The sequence below is a fragment of the Lathyrus oleraceus genome, chromosome 6, assembly GCF_024323335.1.
Source record: "Lathyrus oleraceus cultivar Zhongwan6 chromosome 6, CAAS_Psat_ZW6_1.0, whole genome shotgun sequence".
Lineage (NCBI taxonomy): Eukaryota > Viridiplantae > Streptophyta > Magnoliopsida > Fabales > Fabaceae > Lathyrus > Lathyrus oleraceus.
The window spans coordinates 20,268,787-20,289,106 of record NC_066584.1 but is presented as its reverse complement, the minus strand read 5'-3'; the positions used below and the strand labels follow the sequence as shown (position 1 = coordinate 20,289,106).

The window sequence follows — 20,320 nt, the reverse complement described above, 5'->3', positions numbered from 1 at the left end:
TTCTCAAAGAAAGGCATTATTATCTACCGAAGGAATTATGTGTTTGAATTTTGATAGGAAACAAGAAAACTTGAATGCAAATATACAAATGTTTCTATTTTGAAAAACCATAAGCCGAAATTTGAGGAAAGCCAAAAAAAATTGACAAAGGTCAAAATCAAAGATTAGTAACTAAGTTGATTTACTTGCACAAACTAGGTTGAATTTGACATATGCAATTAGTGTGAAAAGAAAATTCATATATGATTTGACGAGGACACACTTGTAGGCTATCGGTGACGTTCTACAATATCTCAAAGTCATTTTAAGTAGAAGACTCTTATTTAGAAGAGGTGAATGTCTAACTATGAATTCTTACACTAATGTTGATTATACATATTTAATTAGTGATAAAATATCAACTTGAGGCTACAATATCTTTCTCTAAAAAAACTCATTGCCCGAAATAAGAAAGAAATAAAATGCTCTATCAAGTCTTTAGTCCGAATTTTAAAGTCATTGTACAATTAACACATGAGTTATTATGGATGAAATTTGTGTTAAACTAAAAATTTATTAAGAACACCCTAAAGTGTATGTTGCTAAAATACTTCTTAAAATTAGGAAATTTATCAGAGAGAGAGAGAGAGAGAGAGAGAGAGAGAGAGAGAGAGAGAGAGAGAGAGAGAGAGAGAGAGAGAGAAGAGAGAGAGAGAGAGAGAGAGAGAGAGAGAGAGAGAGAGAGAGAGAGAGAGAGAGAGAGAGAGAGAGAGAGAGAGAGAGAGAGAGAGAAGAGAGAGAGAGGAGAGAGAGAGAGAGAGAGAGAGAAGAGAGAGAGAGAGAGAGAGAGAGAGAGAAGAGAGAGAGAGAGAGAGAGAGAGAGAGAGAGAGAGAGAGAGAGAGAGAGAGAGAGGAGAGAGAGAGAGAGAGAGAGAGAGAGAGAGAGAGAGAGAGAGGAGAGAGAGAGAGAGAGAGAGAGAGAGAGAGAGAGAGAGAGAGAGAGGAGAGAGAGAGAGAGGAGAGAGAGAGAGAGAGAAGAGAGAGAGAGAGAGAGAGAGAGAGAGAGAGAGAGAGAGAGAGAGAGAGAGAGAAGAGAGAGAGAGAGAGAGAGAGAGGAGAGAGAGAGAGAGAGAGAGACTCATGTAATATTATAGGTTTAAAATTGTTTATTCAAATCTAACTAGACGAGTTGTGAAATATCTTAAATTCTATTATATTTTTGTTTATAAATAATAAAAGAAAAAACTCATACTATTCATAATATTTTGTATCTTTTTGGTCAAAAGAAAATAAGATTATGTTTTCACATTATTTTATTTATATATTTACAATCTATATCTAATTCTTGGAGAAAAAAAAAGCTTTATTATTTTATATTATATACTATTCATTAGAGTTTTATAAAAACTTACCTATGAACAAAGTAATTATTATTGGATTTTACTTTACTGAAATCTTTTAATTTTTTATTTGATATATTTTTGTAATATATAAATATGAGCTACCATTATAAATACTAACATAGTAAAAAAAATCAATTGTATTAAAATTTAAATTTATAGAAAGATGTCATTATGACTTTGTAGTACTATTTATAATATACATCCGTAACCATATTTTTGTGTGTAATTAATTCAAGTAGAAAAAAAATATAAAAAAAAAGTGATCTATTAATTCAAACGGTAAAAAAAACATATGTGATTTTCAGTTAATTGATAGTATTTTGTATTAGTAAAAAATTACATGTGTGTGTTCATATTCCAAGGATACAGGATTTAGAGACCTTAATAGGTTTATAATAATTTAGGGGTGATTAGAACTTTCCCACGACGACGAGAAGCCATGCAAGGTGGTATTTTATGGTGGTTTAGGGGTCCTGCTCATGTGGGGTGAGAGGCCATGTTGATGGGCGATATGAGTATAAATTTATGAGATGTGTGATCATATGAGTTATGATCTTGTTAAGCGATATGATTTAGGGTGTAATGAATTTCCTTTCCCCACTTGAGGGGAGGAATGTTTATAGAGATATTGAGCCTAGGGTTTGGGTAGCTCTAGGTGGAGACAACCATTTCCTCCTGATTAGCGGCCTAACCTATTCTCACACATAGTGACAAGGATCCTACATAAGGATTTAAGAGTTTTGACCGCCTATATGAGCGACAAGGAACCGCATATCTAACGATTTTGATAGCCTCTATAGGCAGAAATGATCCTATATAAGGATTTAGAAATTTTGATCGTCTTTATGGACGACAAGGACCCCATATAAGGATCCAACGATTTTGATCGCCTCTATGGGCGACAAGGGTCTCACTTAAGGATCCAATGATTTTGATCGCCCTATCAGTGACAAAGATCTCATATAAGGATTGAGTGATTTTGATTGCCTCAATGGGCGACAAAGATCCCACATAAGGATCCAACAATTTTGATCGCCTTTATGGGCAGTAAGGATCTCACATAAGGATCAATCGGTTCTGATCGCCTCCATGGACAATAAGGATTCCAATTGAGTATTTAACGAATTGATCGCCCTATGGGCGACAAGGATCCCACTCGAAGATCAAGCGAATTGATCACCTTTATGAACAATCTTATCTTGAACTTTTAAGCTTCCTGAAAAGAAAAGAATAATCAAACATACAATTCTAAAATAATAGGAACAATGCTCCTCGTTAAAAACCCTTACCTTATGTAAAAGCGAAAAAGGGAAAGAGTCAACCCTCCCACCCCCGCATCAAAGGCTCAAATCCTCCGTAATCACTTATTCTCACTCCATTCTTGGTTTTGTAATAAAACAAAATTAAAACAATTAATGCATATATGTGTATAGGGAAAAATGTGTGTAAGTTATACATTGATTTCAAAAATTATAGAATTTTGTGAAAATGGTTTTTTGTTTGCAATAATGCATAGTTTCAAAATTCGGATCGATGACCGATCTTGTCAAACTATTGGATCATTGAGTTACTGGTTAGACCACATGACTTTTAGTCCATTTTATTCAAATTAAAAAATTCATGATATAAATTTTATAATTATTAAATCAATTTTATAATTTTAATATTATACATTTATTATAAATAATAATAAAATCATATTTTAAAACAGTAGTACCAAAACTTCAAAAAAATGAAATAGGAGAATCAAAGTTATAATTAAACTAAGAAATAAAAATAAAAAGATCAATCTGTCAGATAAAAAACCCACTAATTTATTGGTCTGATCAGTGAAACGTCTAAAGCACACTTATTTTTACCGGATTAATTGCAACTATAGTCCGATGATCTTACCGAATCACTCTACTCTCTCGTTCACGGTCTAACCGGTCGGAAAGATGAGTTTTAAAACACTACAATAATGAATAAAATGTCATGCAGTTTTATTAATTTTTGTTGTACATTATTATTGAAATTAGATTCTAGATTTATTTTAATAATTTATTAATTATATATTTGATAAATAGTTTATCAAAAATCTTCATCATCGCTATTACCCGTGCGTAAGCACGAGTATTTTAATAGTACTATCAGACCCGACCTTTAGCCGGTGCAACAAGTGCTATAGCTTTGACCCAATTTTTGGGAGGTCCACATTTTTTTTAATTACTACAAGTATACATTTTACACATGTGTTTTAAAAACCTGTGTTAAATTATAATGTTTTCAAAATCTATTTCAAATTTGGTTGTTAAAGATAGATATTTTCTTTTCAAAACCTATGCTTTTATATCGATTTATTTTTCAAAAATTAGGCATAACTTCGTATTCTTTTAGGCCTATATTTTAAATTAGATCGGCTCCCGAATTGATTAGGTCGGTCCTGAGTACTAGTATCTTTCATTGAGAAGTTATTATTACATTTGTATTATTTTTAGGTTGGAAAAGAAACCTGTGAGTGGGAGTCTCAATAAAATTCGGTTCATATAATGTATTATCAAGTATAACACTTTTGAAATTAGAGAAAAAAAATCAAAGATATATTATATATAAAAAAACATGTTGGGCGGTATTGGGTTTTCATGGGTTAGATATTAATACTAGAATTCATCAATCTTTAACACTTGAATCGAAAATTATAACACAATCACCTGATGACTTGTTTTGACCCAACTGAATGCCTGTTTTTTTTACTCAGTTTTATTGGTTTGAAGCGAATGTCAATTCTATGTCCAGGTCAAATGGATAGATTACCCCTAGAGATTGATCTATTGATGAGAGTTTGAAAAATGAGTGTGAAAGTGTTATTTTGTCAAAACTTCAAATTAAACGGGAAAAACTAAGCTATTTTTTTGGTAAAAGGGCCCACTGAAGTCCAAAGAGAAAGAAGAACCACAACAAAACCAATATAGGGAAGAAAATTCCATTTTCATCATCCTTAAAAAATTTCTTAATAGAAACCGAAACATCATCTACGAAACCGAAACATCATCTATGAAGGTGTTATCAACTCCATTTGCTATCGGTGCACTAACTAACACATCTACACATCTCTTAACTTCTCTACAAGTGTACACCACTCTCATCTTATCTAGATCATCAATTAAATAATGAATATACTTATTAACACATAACCATGAACCATCATTGCATTACCATTCCCTAATATTTTGACTATGACCTTAGAATCCGCATTCCATAACCTCTTGATCTACTTTAAACTTTCATATATCCCTCATAACTCAATCCTGAAAACACTATATTTTCTTAATGATTTTGAAAAAAATCACCATGACAATGTCCTATGCTATATTGTCTCTAATGATACCATCCCAATCAACTATATTATTTGCGTTACTCACCCATACATATTCAATTTATCCTAACTATTCTGAGGAGGTTTCCATCATATCATACAAAATGTCCTCCTTATTCTCTATTCTCTATGCACACAAACTATGACACCATAATACTTAGTAATTTTTCCATTCATATCTCTTCCACCCTTTTGAATTGATATTCAACCATATCCACTCTCTTTATATTTAGTTTTATATTCAACCATATAAAACTAAGCTATTAATTAATATCATAATGATTCATTCTTGATCGTGTGATTTCTTAAAGGAAAAGTCATAGACTCAAGCCATAACAGCCGTGGGATGATAGAACTGCTAGTCAATCAATCCAATGGTCAATAATAAAAGCAGCCCACTAAAAGCAACAACGCGGTGTACGTATTTATTTTAGTTCAATCTCTCATCAATGACTTGTTGGAGATTTTTAGAAATTCATTTTTGTTACAAAACTTTATAACCTTTAATGCAATGTTTGATAAAAGGAGACAAGATATATTTTCATACACAGACAAATAAAAATAAGGTCCAGTGAGTGGAGGAAATAAAAATTAAATATTTTCATTTAATTAATGTTGTCAATTTCTTTTACTCCATTCTACAACAGAGAATTAGCACATCATTAATGAAGTATTGATTAAAAAAAAAATTATATTAAAAATATTACTCGCGAATTCTATTTTAAAGTATTATTACTAAATTGAATTTAAATTTTAATATTTATGATTGTGTGCGTTTTCGGTAATTTTAATTAAATTAATATTTTATAAGCTGTATTAATTAATTTTTTTAGGGAAACTTACTCACTAAGTTAAATTCGTATTAGTATTAAAAAGTTATATTTTAAAATAATTATTACTAGAAGTCAATTTTTCAAAAGTTATGATAGAACGAATAGATAGAATCACAGAGAGAACAAAAGTTATACAAAGCGGAAATTGCAACGCGTGAATTATTTAATTTAACAATAAAAAAAATAAAAATAAAAATAACAATAAAAATAAAAATAATACTAATCAGTAGAACTAGAACTAGAAAAGGGAAAGAAAAGCGTAGAGAAATTTTGGGGAAGATTGGAGGGAATGAATTTCAGAAGCGGTTAATTTAAGCGAAAAAAATCTGAGAATCGCGTTTTAAAAATCGATTCCACGGTGGTTAGGTTGATTGATGATCTTATTCCTGTAACTGCTACCATGCCCAAAATGAAGCATCTACTCAGAAAGCTTCACATCGGTGGTGGCGCTGCTACGATCAATAATCATAATCCAAACGCAACATTGCAACTTCCTCATTCTGATTCTCATACTACTACGACTCCTCTTCCTTCTTCATCTTCTGCTTCTCTCTCTCCCACTCCTTCTCCTTCACCGTCTCCCTCTCCGACCGTTATTCAGAACCCTCCAAACGACGTCGTCGACCGAGGTGTTGTGGATTTCAATCTTTTGCAGGAAGAAGAGTTTCAGGTTCAATTGGCTCTTGCAATCAGTGCTTCTGATTCCGATCCTCATGATGTTGATGAATCTGCGCAGATCGATGCTGCTAAACAGATCAGCCTTGGATATTCTGCTTCTCTTACTGATACTCCCGCGCTTGTTCAGTTTCAATCGCTGCGTTATTGGGTACTGTTGTCAATTATTATTGTTATTAATCTCTTGTACAATTTGAGTTAGGGGTAGTTAAATTATATGTCATATGTTTGTTTCTTGTTTAGGGTAATGTTTCTGAATTGGGAATTTTTGCTTTTCATTCTCAGTGCTTAGTAAGTTCCATTAATGGTGAAATTATAAATATACTTTGGAATTTTTCTCATGACTGAATTTTGGAATTTAATAAATAGTGTAATATTACTTTTTCTATGCTATCAACTGGACAAACCTAGTTTCGAATCCCGGCCTCACATTTAGTGCTGACTGTGTCTCAAATAGGATTGCCTCCGGCGCAAGGAGCATATGCCAAACACAAATATTTTTGTTTTTTCATAAGACCTACTTGTGGCAAGATGGTGAAATATAGTTAAACAAACATTTATACACAACTTTTTGCATTGTTAGTGTATAGTTATAAAACTCATTAATGATATATGATGAAGTTTAACATTTATTCTTGAAACTTGATAAAGTAAGATGATAAAATATAATTACACAGCTGTATAAAACTTTTCTGTGTTTGTTGGTGTATAGTTGTTGAAGTCATGGGTGATGTCAAATTAAGACTAGTTGAAAAAGTGGATTTTGTTTATATATATGTTTTGGATGTGAAATTTAGTTTGCATTCATGCTGTTTAATGTTTATTTGAACTTGATAAGTGGTGATGATGATGTGTTTTCTTATTTGGCAAAAGTGAAAAACTGGTAGTTATAATCTTAATGGGAATGTGTTTTTTGAAGTAGACTGTGTTTTTCTCTCTGGCAGAATTACAATGTCATTGCTTATGACGAGAAAGTGATGGATGGGTTTTATGATGTCTATGGGATAGACTCAAGTTTAATTGAACGGGGAAAGATGCCTTTGCTGGTGGATCTGAAAACTGTGCCCACCTCACGAAATGTGGATTATGAAGTAATCTCAGTGAACCGCATTGTTGATGTTGAGCTAAGTCAGCTTGAGAAAAAAGCCTGCACCTTGTTTGAAGAGTGTTCTGTTTCTGAACTAGGATTGTTTTTGAGTGGCTTAATTCAGAAACTTGCTGATGTTGTTGTTAGTAGAATGGGTGGACCGGTTAGTAATGCTGATAAAATTATGGAAAAGTGGACTATGAAGAGTCGTGAATTGCGAGATTCTTTAAGAACCGTAGTCCTTCCTCTGGGCCGTCTAGATGTTGGACTTTCACGTCACCGTGCCCTACTTTTTAAGGTAAGATTTTCTCAATTTATTAATTTAAGAAAATTTACACGTAAAAATTCAGACACTCGAGAGTTGAGTGTTTTCTTTCGTTCAATTTTTAGGCATTTGTCCCGTTGTATGTGGAATACATTTTATTGTTAAGTTTTGTGGCCCATTTGATTTGTTCTATTCAATCATGGAGTGTGTATATATTATCTTTTGTAGTTGGTAATGCTTATCATTTGTCCAACGACAGAATTCACATTAAATTAAAAAGCAATATACACAACTAATGAAATTTCTTTATCTCTCAGCCTAGAACATTTACTTATAGGTTACCTTGAACTTCAATTTTCAAACTGGTCATGCTCACCCAATTTGTTTGATTTCAACTGAAGTTAGTTTCATTCTTCTGATGCTTAGGTACTTGCTGATAGGATTAATATTCCCTGCATGCTTGTAAAAGGGAGCTATTACACAGGAACTGATGATGGGGCTGTGAACTTGATTAAAGCTGATGATGGAAGGTATTTATCTTATGGTAGAATGGCAATTCCCTATTTAAATATTGCTTTTAAGGGAGTTTAATTCAACGGTCCTTTTTAATTAGTCTCTTGTATAGTTGATGAATGATGACAATTGACACGTATTTTCTTGAGTCAGAAACTTCTTAGGATTTGTTTGGGAGTTTGGAGGGGAAGACTTTGAAAAAAGGAAAGGATTGAGTGAAAAAAATAGAGGGATTTAGCCGGAGAGGGTTTTGGAGGGTTTGTTTTTATTCATAACACAAAATCTCCCTAAATTGGGGTAACTCAAAATTTGTATTGAAGGAGAGTTTTGGAGGACTTACATAAAATTTCCAAATATATTTTATGTTGTTATAGTATTCTGCAAGTTAAAAATATAGTAATGACAAGCACTCGTTTATCATTCTATACAAATTACAAAATCATTCTTTTAAAAAATGTCGAATATTTTCCTATATTTTTCTAAAATTTGTTTTCGGAAGCCCTCCCCTCCAAACTCCCAAACAAAGCCTTAGTGTACTTTATTACTGTGATAGTCCATACATATTCCAGAGGCAGAGATTCCAAAGCAGTTTTATTTCACATTTTCCATTTTGTATTTCTGATGCTTCGCAAAACTCTTCATGTCATTTGAGATGGATAATTGTTCTACCTTTTTATGAAGTTGATGAGTATATAAAATTGTTAAATAATTAAATTAAGTATAGGATCTGCTGGTAAATGTGATTTAGGATGTAAGGGAGCAATCATTTAATTTGTTGCAGACTAATGGAGAGTTGATTAATTGCAACTTATACTTACTTTGATCCACTTGTATTTTTTAGTTACTCTATTTGAACGGTGTTTCTTAGAATTCAGACCCCCAACAATTTATCTTTTATCTTTTAGATTGCGCTCCTGTAATATTTGGCAAACAACCTTCTAATTAAACAAACTGTGCCAATCTCGTGGTAATGTTGGAACAATTTTAAACTCTGTTTTTAAATTGTGCTGATGCAGTGAATACATTATTGATATGATGGGTGCTCCTGGTACTCTTATACCTGCTGAGGTGCCCAGCAGTCAGATCCAAAACTATGGTTTTGCCGGTAGGGATTTCACAGAGATTGCAGAACAGCCTAACAACATATACCAAATGCTTGGTGATCAAACTGGTGTGCTGGGAGTATTGTCTGATTGTAATGTAGGGAGTTTCCAGACAAAAGAATTAGTAGAAATCGGCAGTCAAACAAAACCAGATGAAATGAATCATGTTAAGGTAAATGAAGCAGGGAGATTTGAGCATACAGAAGCATATGAATGCTCATCACAATCAGAGTCATCGCATGCTGAAAACATGCATGTAAAAAATGTCTCCAAGTATGTTCTCAGTGCCGCAAAAAACCCAGAGTTTGCCTCTAAACTGCACACCATTCTTTTAGAAAGTGGTGCATCACCTCCTTCTGATCTTTTTTCAAATATGAATTCCCGAGATAGGGGTTTAGATACTGTTCAAGCTGATTCAAATAGGCTGTTATTATTAAGTTATGATAAGTCTCTCATACTCCCTCAAGGAGTGGGCTCTTCTAGTAATACTAGGTTATGTCAATCAGCTGACCAATTAGCCGAACAGCATAAGGAATTCCGCACAGATGCCAATGAATTTTATGATTCTTCTCAGATTAGTAGTACAAGGAATCCTTTTGCAACTGTTTCCGGTAAAGATGGTGATATACAACAATCTAATCCATTAATTGTTGACTTTGCTTCTCTTAATACATGTAACACGTGTAAAGAAAAGTGTCCCGAGTCTTCCTTGTCCAAGGCAGTCTTTTCTTGCAAAAGGCACAATGGTGTTGAATGTTTTTGTGATAATGATGAAACTGGTCCTAGAAATGAGGCTGGAGCTTCTTTGAATAACATTGAACTTGGGACTGATTCAGTCATTCAAATAAACGAGACAGTTGATGGAGATTGTATACTACATGATGATGGTAAAAGCAAGAAAGTTCACCCAATACTTGGTGAAGACACACAATGGGAAATTCAATGGGAGGATCTTCGTATCGGTGAGCGTATTGGTATTGGTGAGTTTATTCCCAGGCTTTAAATATGATTTGTTGGGTTTAAATTTATATAAAAGCTCAGGCTCTTGAATGTTTTGGCTTTAAATATGATTTTTTGGGTTTAAAGTTATATCTTTCAGTGAGATAATTGGAAACTTATTAATTTTGTATAGATCATTGTTACTCAAAGCAATTTAGAATTATTTAGATGTCACTATTTGATATAGTGGATTGAATTAATAGAGATTAAGTAAAAGGTGGTTGAAAATATGCTGCCTGCTATTTCTCTGCTTCGAAACTAACTTAGCAGAACTGTCCTTGTAGGTTCTTATGGTGAAGTTTACCGCGCTGATTGCAATGGCACTGTAAGTCTGCTCATACTTTTTTATGTTGTCTTAACTCTTAATATCTTCTATTGATGGATATGTACACTTTTTTTTCCTTCTACTACTGCTCATGTAGCCTGTAGCCATTTTATCTCTTCTGGGTTCTGTCTGCCATTTTAATTTGTTATTGGAACTTTTATTGCTTGTCTCCATGGGATGGTCTCATTGTATAAGACTTGCTTCATTTGTGAAAGTACTTAATACTTTTGTTTGTATGACTGGGTTGGCAATGGCATTATAGGAAGTTGCTGTAAAGAAGTTTCTAGACCAAGATGTCTCTGGTGATGCATTAGATCAGTTCAAATCGGAAGTGAGCAACTATTACTATATACATATGTTTTAACACATTCATACGTACATATATGATTCATGCTCATATATTGCTTTCTACAGATTGAGATTATGCTAAGGCTGCGGCATCCTAATGTTGTGCTCTTCATGGGAGCAATTACTCGTCCACCACATTTCTCTATCTTGACTGAGTTTCTTCCTAGGTTAGTTTAACATTGTTTTTTACGCATTGAGTTACATACAAACTTTCCCTTGTAATTTTCTTAAATAAGCTTATTGTTTATACTGATGTGAAGTGCCTTTTTATTGTTTCTGTACCATATATCTTGTTTTGCTGTTGCTGTTTTCCAACATTTCGCCAACATGCAACGTTGGCCTTCACCAAATCACATGGTTAATTAATTTCTCTATATTATTGATTTGCTCATTAAAATATATTTGTTACTTTGATACAGAGGCAGTTTATACGGACTATTGCATCGTCCCAAACTTGTACTTGATGAGAAGAGACGGTTGCGTATGGCTCTTGACGTGGTATGAATTGAAAATTATGTAATTTTTTTCATTTCATTTGGTAGTAGAAAAAGAATATATTAGAAAGGAGAGGAAAAACGCATATTGACCGGGATACGGCATTCTCCAGAACCGAAAAATTTACATACAAGAAATAAATATCTTAAGAGTCAAGAACTTATCAAGGCTGTTCTGTGCTTGTCAGTCCCTTGAAAATTGAAATTACTATAAAATGAATACCAAATAGAGGCAGTAAATTTAATTGTATTCTAAAGTAAGTTTTGGAGTTCAGGAGACTTCCTAAAATATGTGAGCATTTCTCTCCAACCAAATAACTATGGCCAACATATTATCACAAAATCATAGCCTTCTTAGCCTCCTTATTTGTGCAGAAATTCAAATTTGAGGGCCGCTCTTTCCTCACTAAGAACTCCAAATACTTTCCTCATTTTTAATTTTAGAAATAGTTTCTCACTTTCCTTTATTTGATCTGAATCTCCTGCCCTCTTGTTAGGCTAAGGGAATGAATTACTTGCACACCAGCCATCCTCCCGTTGTTCATCGAGATTTGAAGTCTCCAAACCTTCTTGTTGACAGGCATTGGGTTGTAAAGGTAATAATCATACTTGAGCTAACAGCACTGCTTTAGGTGCTTTCATTACCAAATGGTTCTCCACATTGCATATTCAAAATAACTTTAGTGATTGAGCTTTTATCTAGCTCTTGTATAAAATTATTTATGCACATACTTCTACGAATTAAAAAATTAAAATTGAATTGAGGACATTTTTGGTATAAGAACAATAAAAAGGAAGTTTTAAATCAACTTTTGCTTATATTTTATTATAAGTAGATCCTTCACAATTTGCTTATAATTTGTTAAGGTAGTAATAAACTAGTGGTAGAGTCATGCTGATATTCTTGTTGTCTTATTTAAGTTTTTTATTAGAATTTTTTTGTCATTTTAAAGATAGAAATTTTATATTGGAAGGTGTGCATTCAATTTTTTGTAAAGTTAAAAATTGTTTTCTTCAATACATATTTTCTATTTATTGATTTCTTAACATGTGTCTTTTGGGCCTAAGATAGCGAGACCCATTATTTTAATACTGATAATAACTGAAGTGTGTCTTACATGGCCTGTGTTATTATTGATAATCTAATTATGTCTTCACATTGCAGTAAAATTATCATCTTAAGCTGTTGCTTTGACGAAGTCTAATTCCACTTTTAACAAATAAACCTTATTACATTGATTACTTTTACCTTTTATTCCAATTAACTATTGATGATAATTTGATAAATAGTGCATATCTCGTATTTTGCATTGTAATAATGCCTTCACAGTTGTGTCATTTCTAAAAAACCTTTTATCTATTTTTCTTTTGTATTCTATTATAAAGTAGTTAAATTGTTACTACTTTTACCTTTTATTCCAATTAACCCTATTGATGATAATTTGATAAATAATGCCAATCTCGTATTTTGCATTGTAATAATGCCTTCACAGTTTTGTGTCATTTCTAAAAAACCTTTTATCTATCTTTTTTTTTGTATTCTATTACTCCATAAAGTAGTTAAATTGTTACTATTGTTATTGTTATTTTTATCTCTTGTTTGTTGTATGACAGGTCTGTGATTTTGGTCTGTCACGTATGAAGCACAATACATATTTGTCATCGAAGTCGTGTGCTGGAACGGTATGAATTTTGAAAATTCTGTGATGGCTCATTAATTCATTAATCATTGATATAAACTACAATTATACTTAGTGTCTTTGTAAGCGCTTATGAAAAACAACCTAAACATATCTCTTTCTCACAGCCTGAGTGGATGGCACCAGAAGTCTTACGGAATGAGCCTGCCAATGAGAAGTAAGTCTGCTCTCATGTGCATGCTTCATGGAAAGCCAGATATAAGAGATTAGGCTGTAATATTTAAAGTTTGCGTGCAGGTGTGATGTGTATAGTTTTGGTGTGATCTTGTGGGAGTTAACTACAACGAAAATCCCATGGCACGGTTTGAACCCAATGCAGGTTGTTGGAGCTGTTGGATTCCAAAATAAACGTCTTGAAATTCCAGAAGAAATGGATCCAGTGGTAGCTCAAATAATACGTGACTGCTGGCAAAGGTAAGTATTAACTTTCCATTTACGTTTCCTGATTGTTATTTTAGCATCTTAAACATCCTTTCATTGCGTTAGATTGTGGGCCTAGAGATTCACAGTTCTTGAAAAGCTGGTACTTAAAAGAAGCCATATTCTAGATATACTCATTTGATGTCGGAAAAATTGAAGGCAGATTTCCACTAGTTTAATTATCAGTTTTTCTAAGTTCCTGTTTTTTGATAATGATTGTTACAATAATAACTTAATGATTATAAACCATGAGAACTAAAACCCTATCAAATGAAGAATACAAGTGTCAATGTTGGTAGGGAATGGAATCTAAATGAGTGAATAATTAGATTGATGACATTGTATAAAATAAAAGGCTATGAGGATAAGAATACAAATTTGTGGAAATTGCAGGGACACATTTTTCTTTTAATAGATTATGCTATTGGATTGATCTTAGTTGTGTTGATTATGCAGGGAGCCACACTTGCGACCATCCTTCTCACAACTGATGTCTCGTCTTTACCGTCTTCGCCAATTGGTTGCCCGTAAGACGAGTTCTACTCAATAATTATTGTCCATAATATAGCTCTTGTAATAATACCAGTAGTTGTTCCTTGGTTCGAAGAACCAGAGCAGCTGAAGGTATGTTTTCATCATGACATATTAAAGTGTCGGGTCATTCAAAGTTGGGACTGGACTCATCCGGTTCATAAATGAACACGGGTCCCTCCGCAATATCTGCATAAATGCAGTGGAGGTTTATTTAGAGTAGGAACAATTGTAGAATCCCCCCAAGGAGAAGAAAACAAGCGGAAAAAATAGAAAGAAAAAAAGTACAAAATTATTCTTTGCCCGCAGAGGTCTTTTATTTGGAATTGTAAACATTTGATCTTTCATGTTATATGGGAAAGTGTAAAAAGAAAAAGAGCAGAAACAGAAATGAAAAAAGAAAAGAAAGTATAAAATATTTATGTGTCTCCCATTACTACTTAACTTGAGTTTTCTTGATTGAGTATGTATACTTGTTAATTATTATGATCGTTCTCTCCTCGAAGCTAATTGGACTCGACACCGAATGTATACATGTTAAACTCTTATGACTAACTTGATATTCATCAACACTATACTTAGGAACTAGTAATATATATTGACAAATGTTTGTCTCCTTTCTAATATCATTATGATTTTCTCTTTCAACTACTTATACTTTTACGTTAAATAAAATTCAAATGTTTGATAAAAGAAAATTTAATATAATTTGTTTATAAATTTATTTTCATGCTTGTTTTAGCAACAGTAAACATGATCACAATAATTAGATGCACTTTTAATGGAATAATCTCAACCATTCTTGCACGATCATTAACTTGATGGAAGTTGCCTTAGAACTCTATCAAAGCAGTTAATGGTTGTGAATCATATGCGACTCCTCTAATATTTGACATATAGGATTCCTTTGATGCTTATCAGAATTTTCAAACATTCTTCACCTTTCACTTAATCTTCATTTTGCATCTATCTTATTGAGACTCCAATCAACGAATGTCATAAATATGTTGTTTTTATTCAAAACATCAATAACAAATAACGAGACAATAGTCATCTACATCTTTCACAAAGATAATCAATGTGTAAATTTCATGACCAAATTTTGTACAACTTTTAATCAGGACATTTAGAATCGCATTGACATCTCTCTTTCTTCAAATTTTAGTTTTGTTTTCGCTATGGAAAACTTCTAGACACAAATATGATCAAAAGCTAAAAGTTCAAACTCCTAGACACAAATATGATCAAAAGCTAAAAGTTCAAGTTCAAGTTATATACATTGAGACGTGATAAAATCATATGAAACGCAAACTAAATATTATTGATGTTATTTTTTTTTTTCTTTTTATTTTGGTTTTATAAAAAAAACTATTAAAAGAGTAGGTTCGATCTATCAAACATGTCCGTTGTACTTATAATTTTTTCTTATCCCAAACCAAAATTTTAAATTCTCACTTTCTAATATATACTTAACTCTTATTTGGAATATATCATTTTGTCATGTCATATAATTATTTTAAAATTTTTAATCTGACAGTGTAAAATAAATTTACACGGTGACTCCATCATCCATTTTTTCATCAAACGGTTAACAATTTTTTTTTTCTGCATTTTAATTGAACTCTTACAAACATTAACAATTTTTTTTCTAGCATTTAAAAAAAATGTCATCCTACTCCTTACTAGGGGTGTTCGCGGTGCGGTTTGGGCGGTTTTGACGATAAAAATCATCCGAACCGCAAGAGAAAAAAATATGCGGTTCGGTTTGGTTCGATTGATTTGTAGAAACCAAACCAAACCAATGCGGTTTGGATTGGTTCGGTTGGTTCGGTTTTTTACAATATTTTTATTGAGTCATACATACACCTATAGAGAACAACGTGACTTTGTATTTAGTCATTCATACATTACTAAATAACATAAAAACTTATCATATTTAGACAAAAACTTCGCATTCAATATACACAAAATTAGATTAGACAAAAATGGAATAAAAAACATATATATAATAGTAGAATAAAATAATATCAAAGACATTATAATAAAACATAAAAAACATATGAGATGAGAGATTAGAGAAGATGAAAAAAAGAACATATGAGATGCGGGATTGAGAAGAAATATGCGATAAAAACGTAATTGGAAGAGAAAATAGTAACATAAAAGATAAAAAAGAAAGAACATAAGAGATGAAATATTAGAGTAGAAAAAGTGAAACGTACATGGTAAAGAAGATGAGAAGAATGTGCGATACTACTGGGAGAGATTTAAGAATGTTGAAATTAATATCCTAAGTGTGAGTAAGAGAAACTCGTTTTTAATTGTAAAGTTAAGGCATACTAAGTTTGAGTTTTGGATTGGATGTGGGATAATTGAAGTTTGAGTTATAACATATTGCGGTTTGGTTTGGTTTGGTTCGGTTTGAAAAATACAAACCGCAAACCAAACCAAACCGTGCGGTTTTGTTAGAGAATGACCCAAACGGATCCGAACCAAATGCGGTTTTTTGCGGTTTTGATTTGGTTTGATTTGGTTTGCGGTTTTCTATTGGGTTGGTTTGGTTTTGAACACCCTTACTCCTTACATATGAAAGATGAAAAAAAATGTCTATTTCATAGTTTATTTATATTTAAAAAAACCAAAAAAAATGATGGGAAAAAAAAAGGCTACTAAGCAACTGAATAATGATTTAACCCCTTGAAAAATATGTGGACATGAACAAAAGCAGAGGTAGAGAGTGAAAGAAGAACTAGAATCCCAACAATGGCAACAACAATACCAATACTCATGTCACCATCTACCTTTAAACTATCCCCTTCATCAACCAACACTCTATTTTGCATTCACACCAACAAATTCATCACCAGCAACATCAACAACAACAGAACCAAGTTATTGCTGCTATGTCTAAGTTCAAGAAACGGAACAGAGTGTCCTGTTCCACAAGAACAACAACCCATAAACGAGTACCAGTCCTTGTCAACGTCGTTTCCCTTTTCATGGGCCGCCGGTGACGTCGTTGAATTCGGCTCCCGCCTCTTCGTTGTCGGCTTTTCCTTTGCTCTCTTTGTCGGCCTCCCTGTAGCTTGGTTCGGAACCGTTGGCGCCCAATCCGAACCTGCCAAGAGGATCGTCTGTGCTGCTTCGAGTGGGATTTTGGCGGTTACGTTTGCGGTTGTTAGAATGTATCTGGGTTGGGCTTATGTCGGTAATCGCTTGCTCAGTGCCACCGTTGAATGTAATCTATCTTTTCTCTATACTTTTTCTTTCAATTCAAAGACATCAAAATAAAATTACTTTAGCTAATTATTACTGTTACACCGACACTTTTGAAAAAAGATGGCGGTTACGTTTGCTTCGTGTCTGTGTCTGGACTTCATATATTCTAGAAGGTGCGTCTGTGTCAGTGTTTGTGCTTCATTTATTATCAGTGATCACTTTTCTCTTGATAATGCAGATGAGGAGACAGGGTGGTATGATGGCCAGGTATTTGTTTTCTCTTTTTGTTATCTTTTTCAAGCAAAATCTTGGTTCATCCTTGTTTGTTTTGTTCTATATTACTTAATTTCTGTGTTTCTATAGAACAAGTTCTTAGTCTAAAGTAAGTTTACTTTTGGTATTAAGGCTAAATAATTTTCTACAGATATGGGTGAAAACTGCTGAAGTTTTGACACGAGATAGACTCTTGGGATCATTTTCCGTAAGCTTTCTATTTAACTACTGCTGCACTTTAGTTAATTTGTAACTTCAATGTTGCTGGGTGGTAGGAATTAGATCAAATAGAAGACTTAAGAAGCAAGTAAAGTAAAGTACTTTGCTTAGCTATCAAGAAAATCTATAATTGGTCTCTTAAGTAATTCGAAGCACTGCCCACTGTTTTATTTTCTTAGCTATTAAGATTGCTTAGCAACCAAGCATACTTAACCATTGAGAAACTCTAGTATTTTGCCTATAAAAGACAACTCATATGCATTGTAGTTGTATCAATTAAGAGTGAATGAACGTAGTGTCACTGACATCAAATTGGTATCGGAGAAGATTAGGTCATGCTAGTGTGTCAATTTTTGTGTGTGTGAGGAGCAAAATCCCAAATTAAATGCAAAATTCAATTTTAAATATCGAGGACTTTTGATGACAATGCATCTAAAATCTCATAATATTTGAATCTTTGTGGATCCGGTTTATAACAAGGAGTTGTAATGAAGTCACACGCAGAAGGGAGTTGGCACTTTAACAAATTCGTTAAGGAATAAATTACTCAATATTTGACAAAATAGCAAATGTCAAGATTGCTAAAGAAGCGTGAGACATATTGAAGTTGTCACCTAAAAGAGTTGAGAAGGCTCAAATCCAAACTGCAATCTCTGCATAGAGAATATGAAAGATACAAAACGTCTAATTTAGAAACTGTAGAACAATATTTTTCTCGTGTTATAAATCTTGTCTATACGATGAAGAGTATGTGGAGAAGATGTTCCAAATATCAAAGTGGCGGAGAAAATTTTATGTACCATGCCTATGAAGTTTGATCATGTGGTGACTACGATCATTGAGTCCTACGACACAGAAACTTTGTCTGTAGCAGAGCTTCATGATCAAATTTCATTCGCATAGTACGTCAAATTTTCTCTACCACTTTGCTATCCGAAACATATTCTCCATGTATTCTCATCTTATTGATAAGATTTATAACGCGAGAAAAATAATGTTTTACGGTTTCTAAATTAGACATTGGTATCTTTCGTATTCTCTATGCAGAGATTGCAATTTGGATTTCTGAGCCTTCTCTATTTCGTCATGTGACAACTTTAGTATATCTCATGCTTCTTTAGCAGTCTATGCATTTGCTCTTTTTCCAAATCCTGAGTAATCACTTTTTTGATGAATTTGTGAAAGTGCCAACGGGTCCCTTCTACGAGCGACTTCATCAATTGTAAACCAGGATCCACAAAGCTCCAAACATTGTGAGCTTTTAGATACATTGTCATCAAAAGTTCCAGATAACTAAAATCTAGTTCTGCATTTAATTTGGAACTAGACTAGACAAAATTGTAACAGTTTGCCATATCTCTCTCACAATAAATTTTGACACACTGAGAACTTTTTTTGTTCCTCACACACTTAAAATATTTGACACTCACATTAGCAGAACCTACCCTGCCCTGATACCACCAATTTAATGTCAGTGTGACTATTATTGTCAAATAGTCATGCTGCCGCATAGCAGAATTTTAAACAAATCACTATTTTCAGGACCTGTGATTGACAACACTGATGATCACCGGGGCTTAACATTTTGTGAGCCTTTAAGACCTTCATATCATTCACAACCGAGTATTATTTTCACATAAACGAAGCACTCACTTGTAGTAAAACATTAAGATAGTGCTGACAGCAATATTCACTCAATCACAATTTATGTTTATGTGTGAATCCTATGATGAAAATTATATTGTAGACAATGTCATCCACAATTGAAACTTGCAGTGTTGTTTTTGTGTTTTACTCATGTATGTGAGGATTTGTGGTAAAGTAAAAGCACCCTATTCAACAATACTGCTGTTTCAACTCAACAATTAATTGGAAATTCTGTTAAGCTTAATAACTATAAACCAACACTATAGACAAATATTCCTTTTAGAATCTATTGATATTATATCAAAATAGTAAAATTTGATTCGACATATGAATGAAATTTGTTTAGTCTCATTAAACTCTTTTGTAATGTTCAAGGTTAAGCCTGTACTTGGTAGATTGAAAATTACTCTAGTCGGTTTGGCAGCATGCTTGGTGACATGTGCTCTTATCTTTGTGAACATTGATGAAAGTTATCTAACATCAAGAGAAACTGGAGTTCGAGCAATACCTGGAGTTTACAATGATGAATCTGCAAGAACATTTGAACCAGATGCATTTCGTGGCGAGCCTGATCTTCAAGAATAGTACATGACTTAATTTGGAGGAAGAGGTGTGCTCTATTAATTCAATACTCTCTGTACATATATTATGTAGTAGCATTTGACAGTGCTGTGAAGTTGAAAAATAAAATGAGGAAAATGTATATTTTTAACTTGTTGAGTAATCTGCTTTTATTTTTTTTCTTTTGGTCAATGAGACTGGCTGATTCGCATAGAAGATTTGAACCATTTTCATATTTAGAGGTAGTGATGGAAACATACCAATGGAAACAAAATAATGCTACATTTCACTACATCATAGGAGCATTATTCACTATGTAAACCGATACCTAACGTGTCTGATATCTTATATGTGTTAGTGTTCGATATCGA

The 20,320-nt window shown here is 33.0% G+C and overlaps 2 protein-coding genes across 2 annotated transcripts; both read left to right on the top strand.

The window, feature by feature from the left end:
• Positions 1–5,796: 5,796 nt before the first annotated feature.
• LOC127097854 (probable serine/threonine-protein kinase SIS8) lies at positions 5,797–14,474 on the top strand. Its single transcript, XM_051036338.1, has 13 exons — positions 5,797–6,396; positions 7,190–7,630; positions 8,024–8,127; positions 9,127–10,193; positions 10,497–10,537; positions 10,800–10,868; positions 10,952–11,052; positions 11,305–11,383; positions 11,877–11,975; positions 12,994–13,062; positions 13,187–13,236; positions 13,317–13,493; positions 13,956–14,474. Exons 1-13 carry the CDS (start codon positions 5,971–5,973, stop codon positions 14,047–14,049), a joined length of 2,817 nt encoding a protein of 938 aa, XP_050892295.1. The 5' UTR covers positions 5,797–5,970; the 3' UTR covers positions 14,050–14,474.
• A 2,223-nt stretch (positions 14,475–16,697) lies between these two features.
• Positions 16,698–20,100, top strand: LOC127097853 (uncharacterized protein ycf36). The gene is made up of 4 exons (XM_051036337.1): positions 16,698–17,268; positions 17,488–17,516; positions 17,674–17,730; positions 19,764–20,100. Exons 1-4 carry the CDS (start codon positions 16,794–16,796, stop codon positions 19,971–19,973), a joined length of 771 nt encoding a protein of 256 aa, XP_050892294.1. The 5' UTR covers positions 16,698–16,793; the 3' UTR covers positions 19,974–20,100.
• The last annotated feature ends 220 nt before the right edge of the window (positions 20,101–20,320 follow it).

Excerpts from the sequence above, each read along its gene's own strand:
- LOC127097853 (XM_051036337.1), top strand. The coding sequence starts at position 16,794 with ATGGCAACAACAATACCAATACTCATGTCACCATCTACCTTTAAACTA. Across the intron at positions 17,517-17,673 it reads CAGGGTGGTATGATGGCCAG|ATATGGGTGAAAACTGCTGA; the intron begins GTATTTGTTTTC and ends AATTTTCTACAG. Across the intron at positions 17,731-19,763 it reads GACTCTTGGGATCATTTTCC|GTTAAGCCTGTACTTGGTAG; the intron begins GTAAGCTTTCTA and ends GTAATGTTCAAG.
- LOC127097854 (XM_051036338.1), top strand. The coding sequence starts at position 5,971 with ATGCCCAAAATGAAGCATCTACTCAGAAAGCTTCACATCGGTGGTGGC. Across the intron at positions 10,869-10,951 it reads TAGATCAGTTCAAATCGGAA|ATTGAGATTATGCTAAGGCT; the intron begins GTGAGCAACTAT and ends TGCTTTCTACAG. Across the intron at positions 13,237-13,316 it reads AATGAGCCTGCCAATGAGAA|GTGTGATGTGTATAGTTTTG; the intron begins GTAAGTCTGCTC and ends GTTTGCGTGCAG.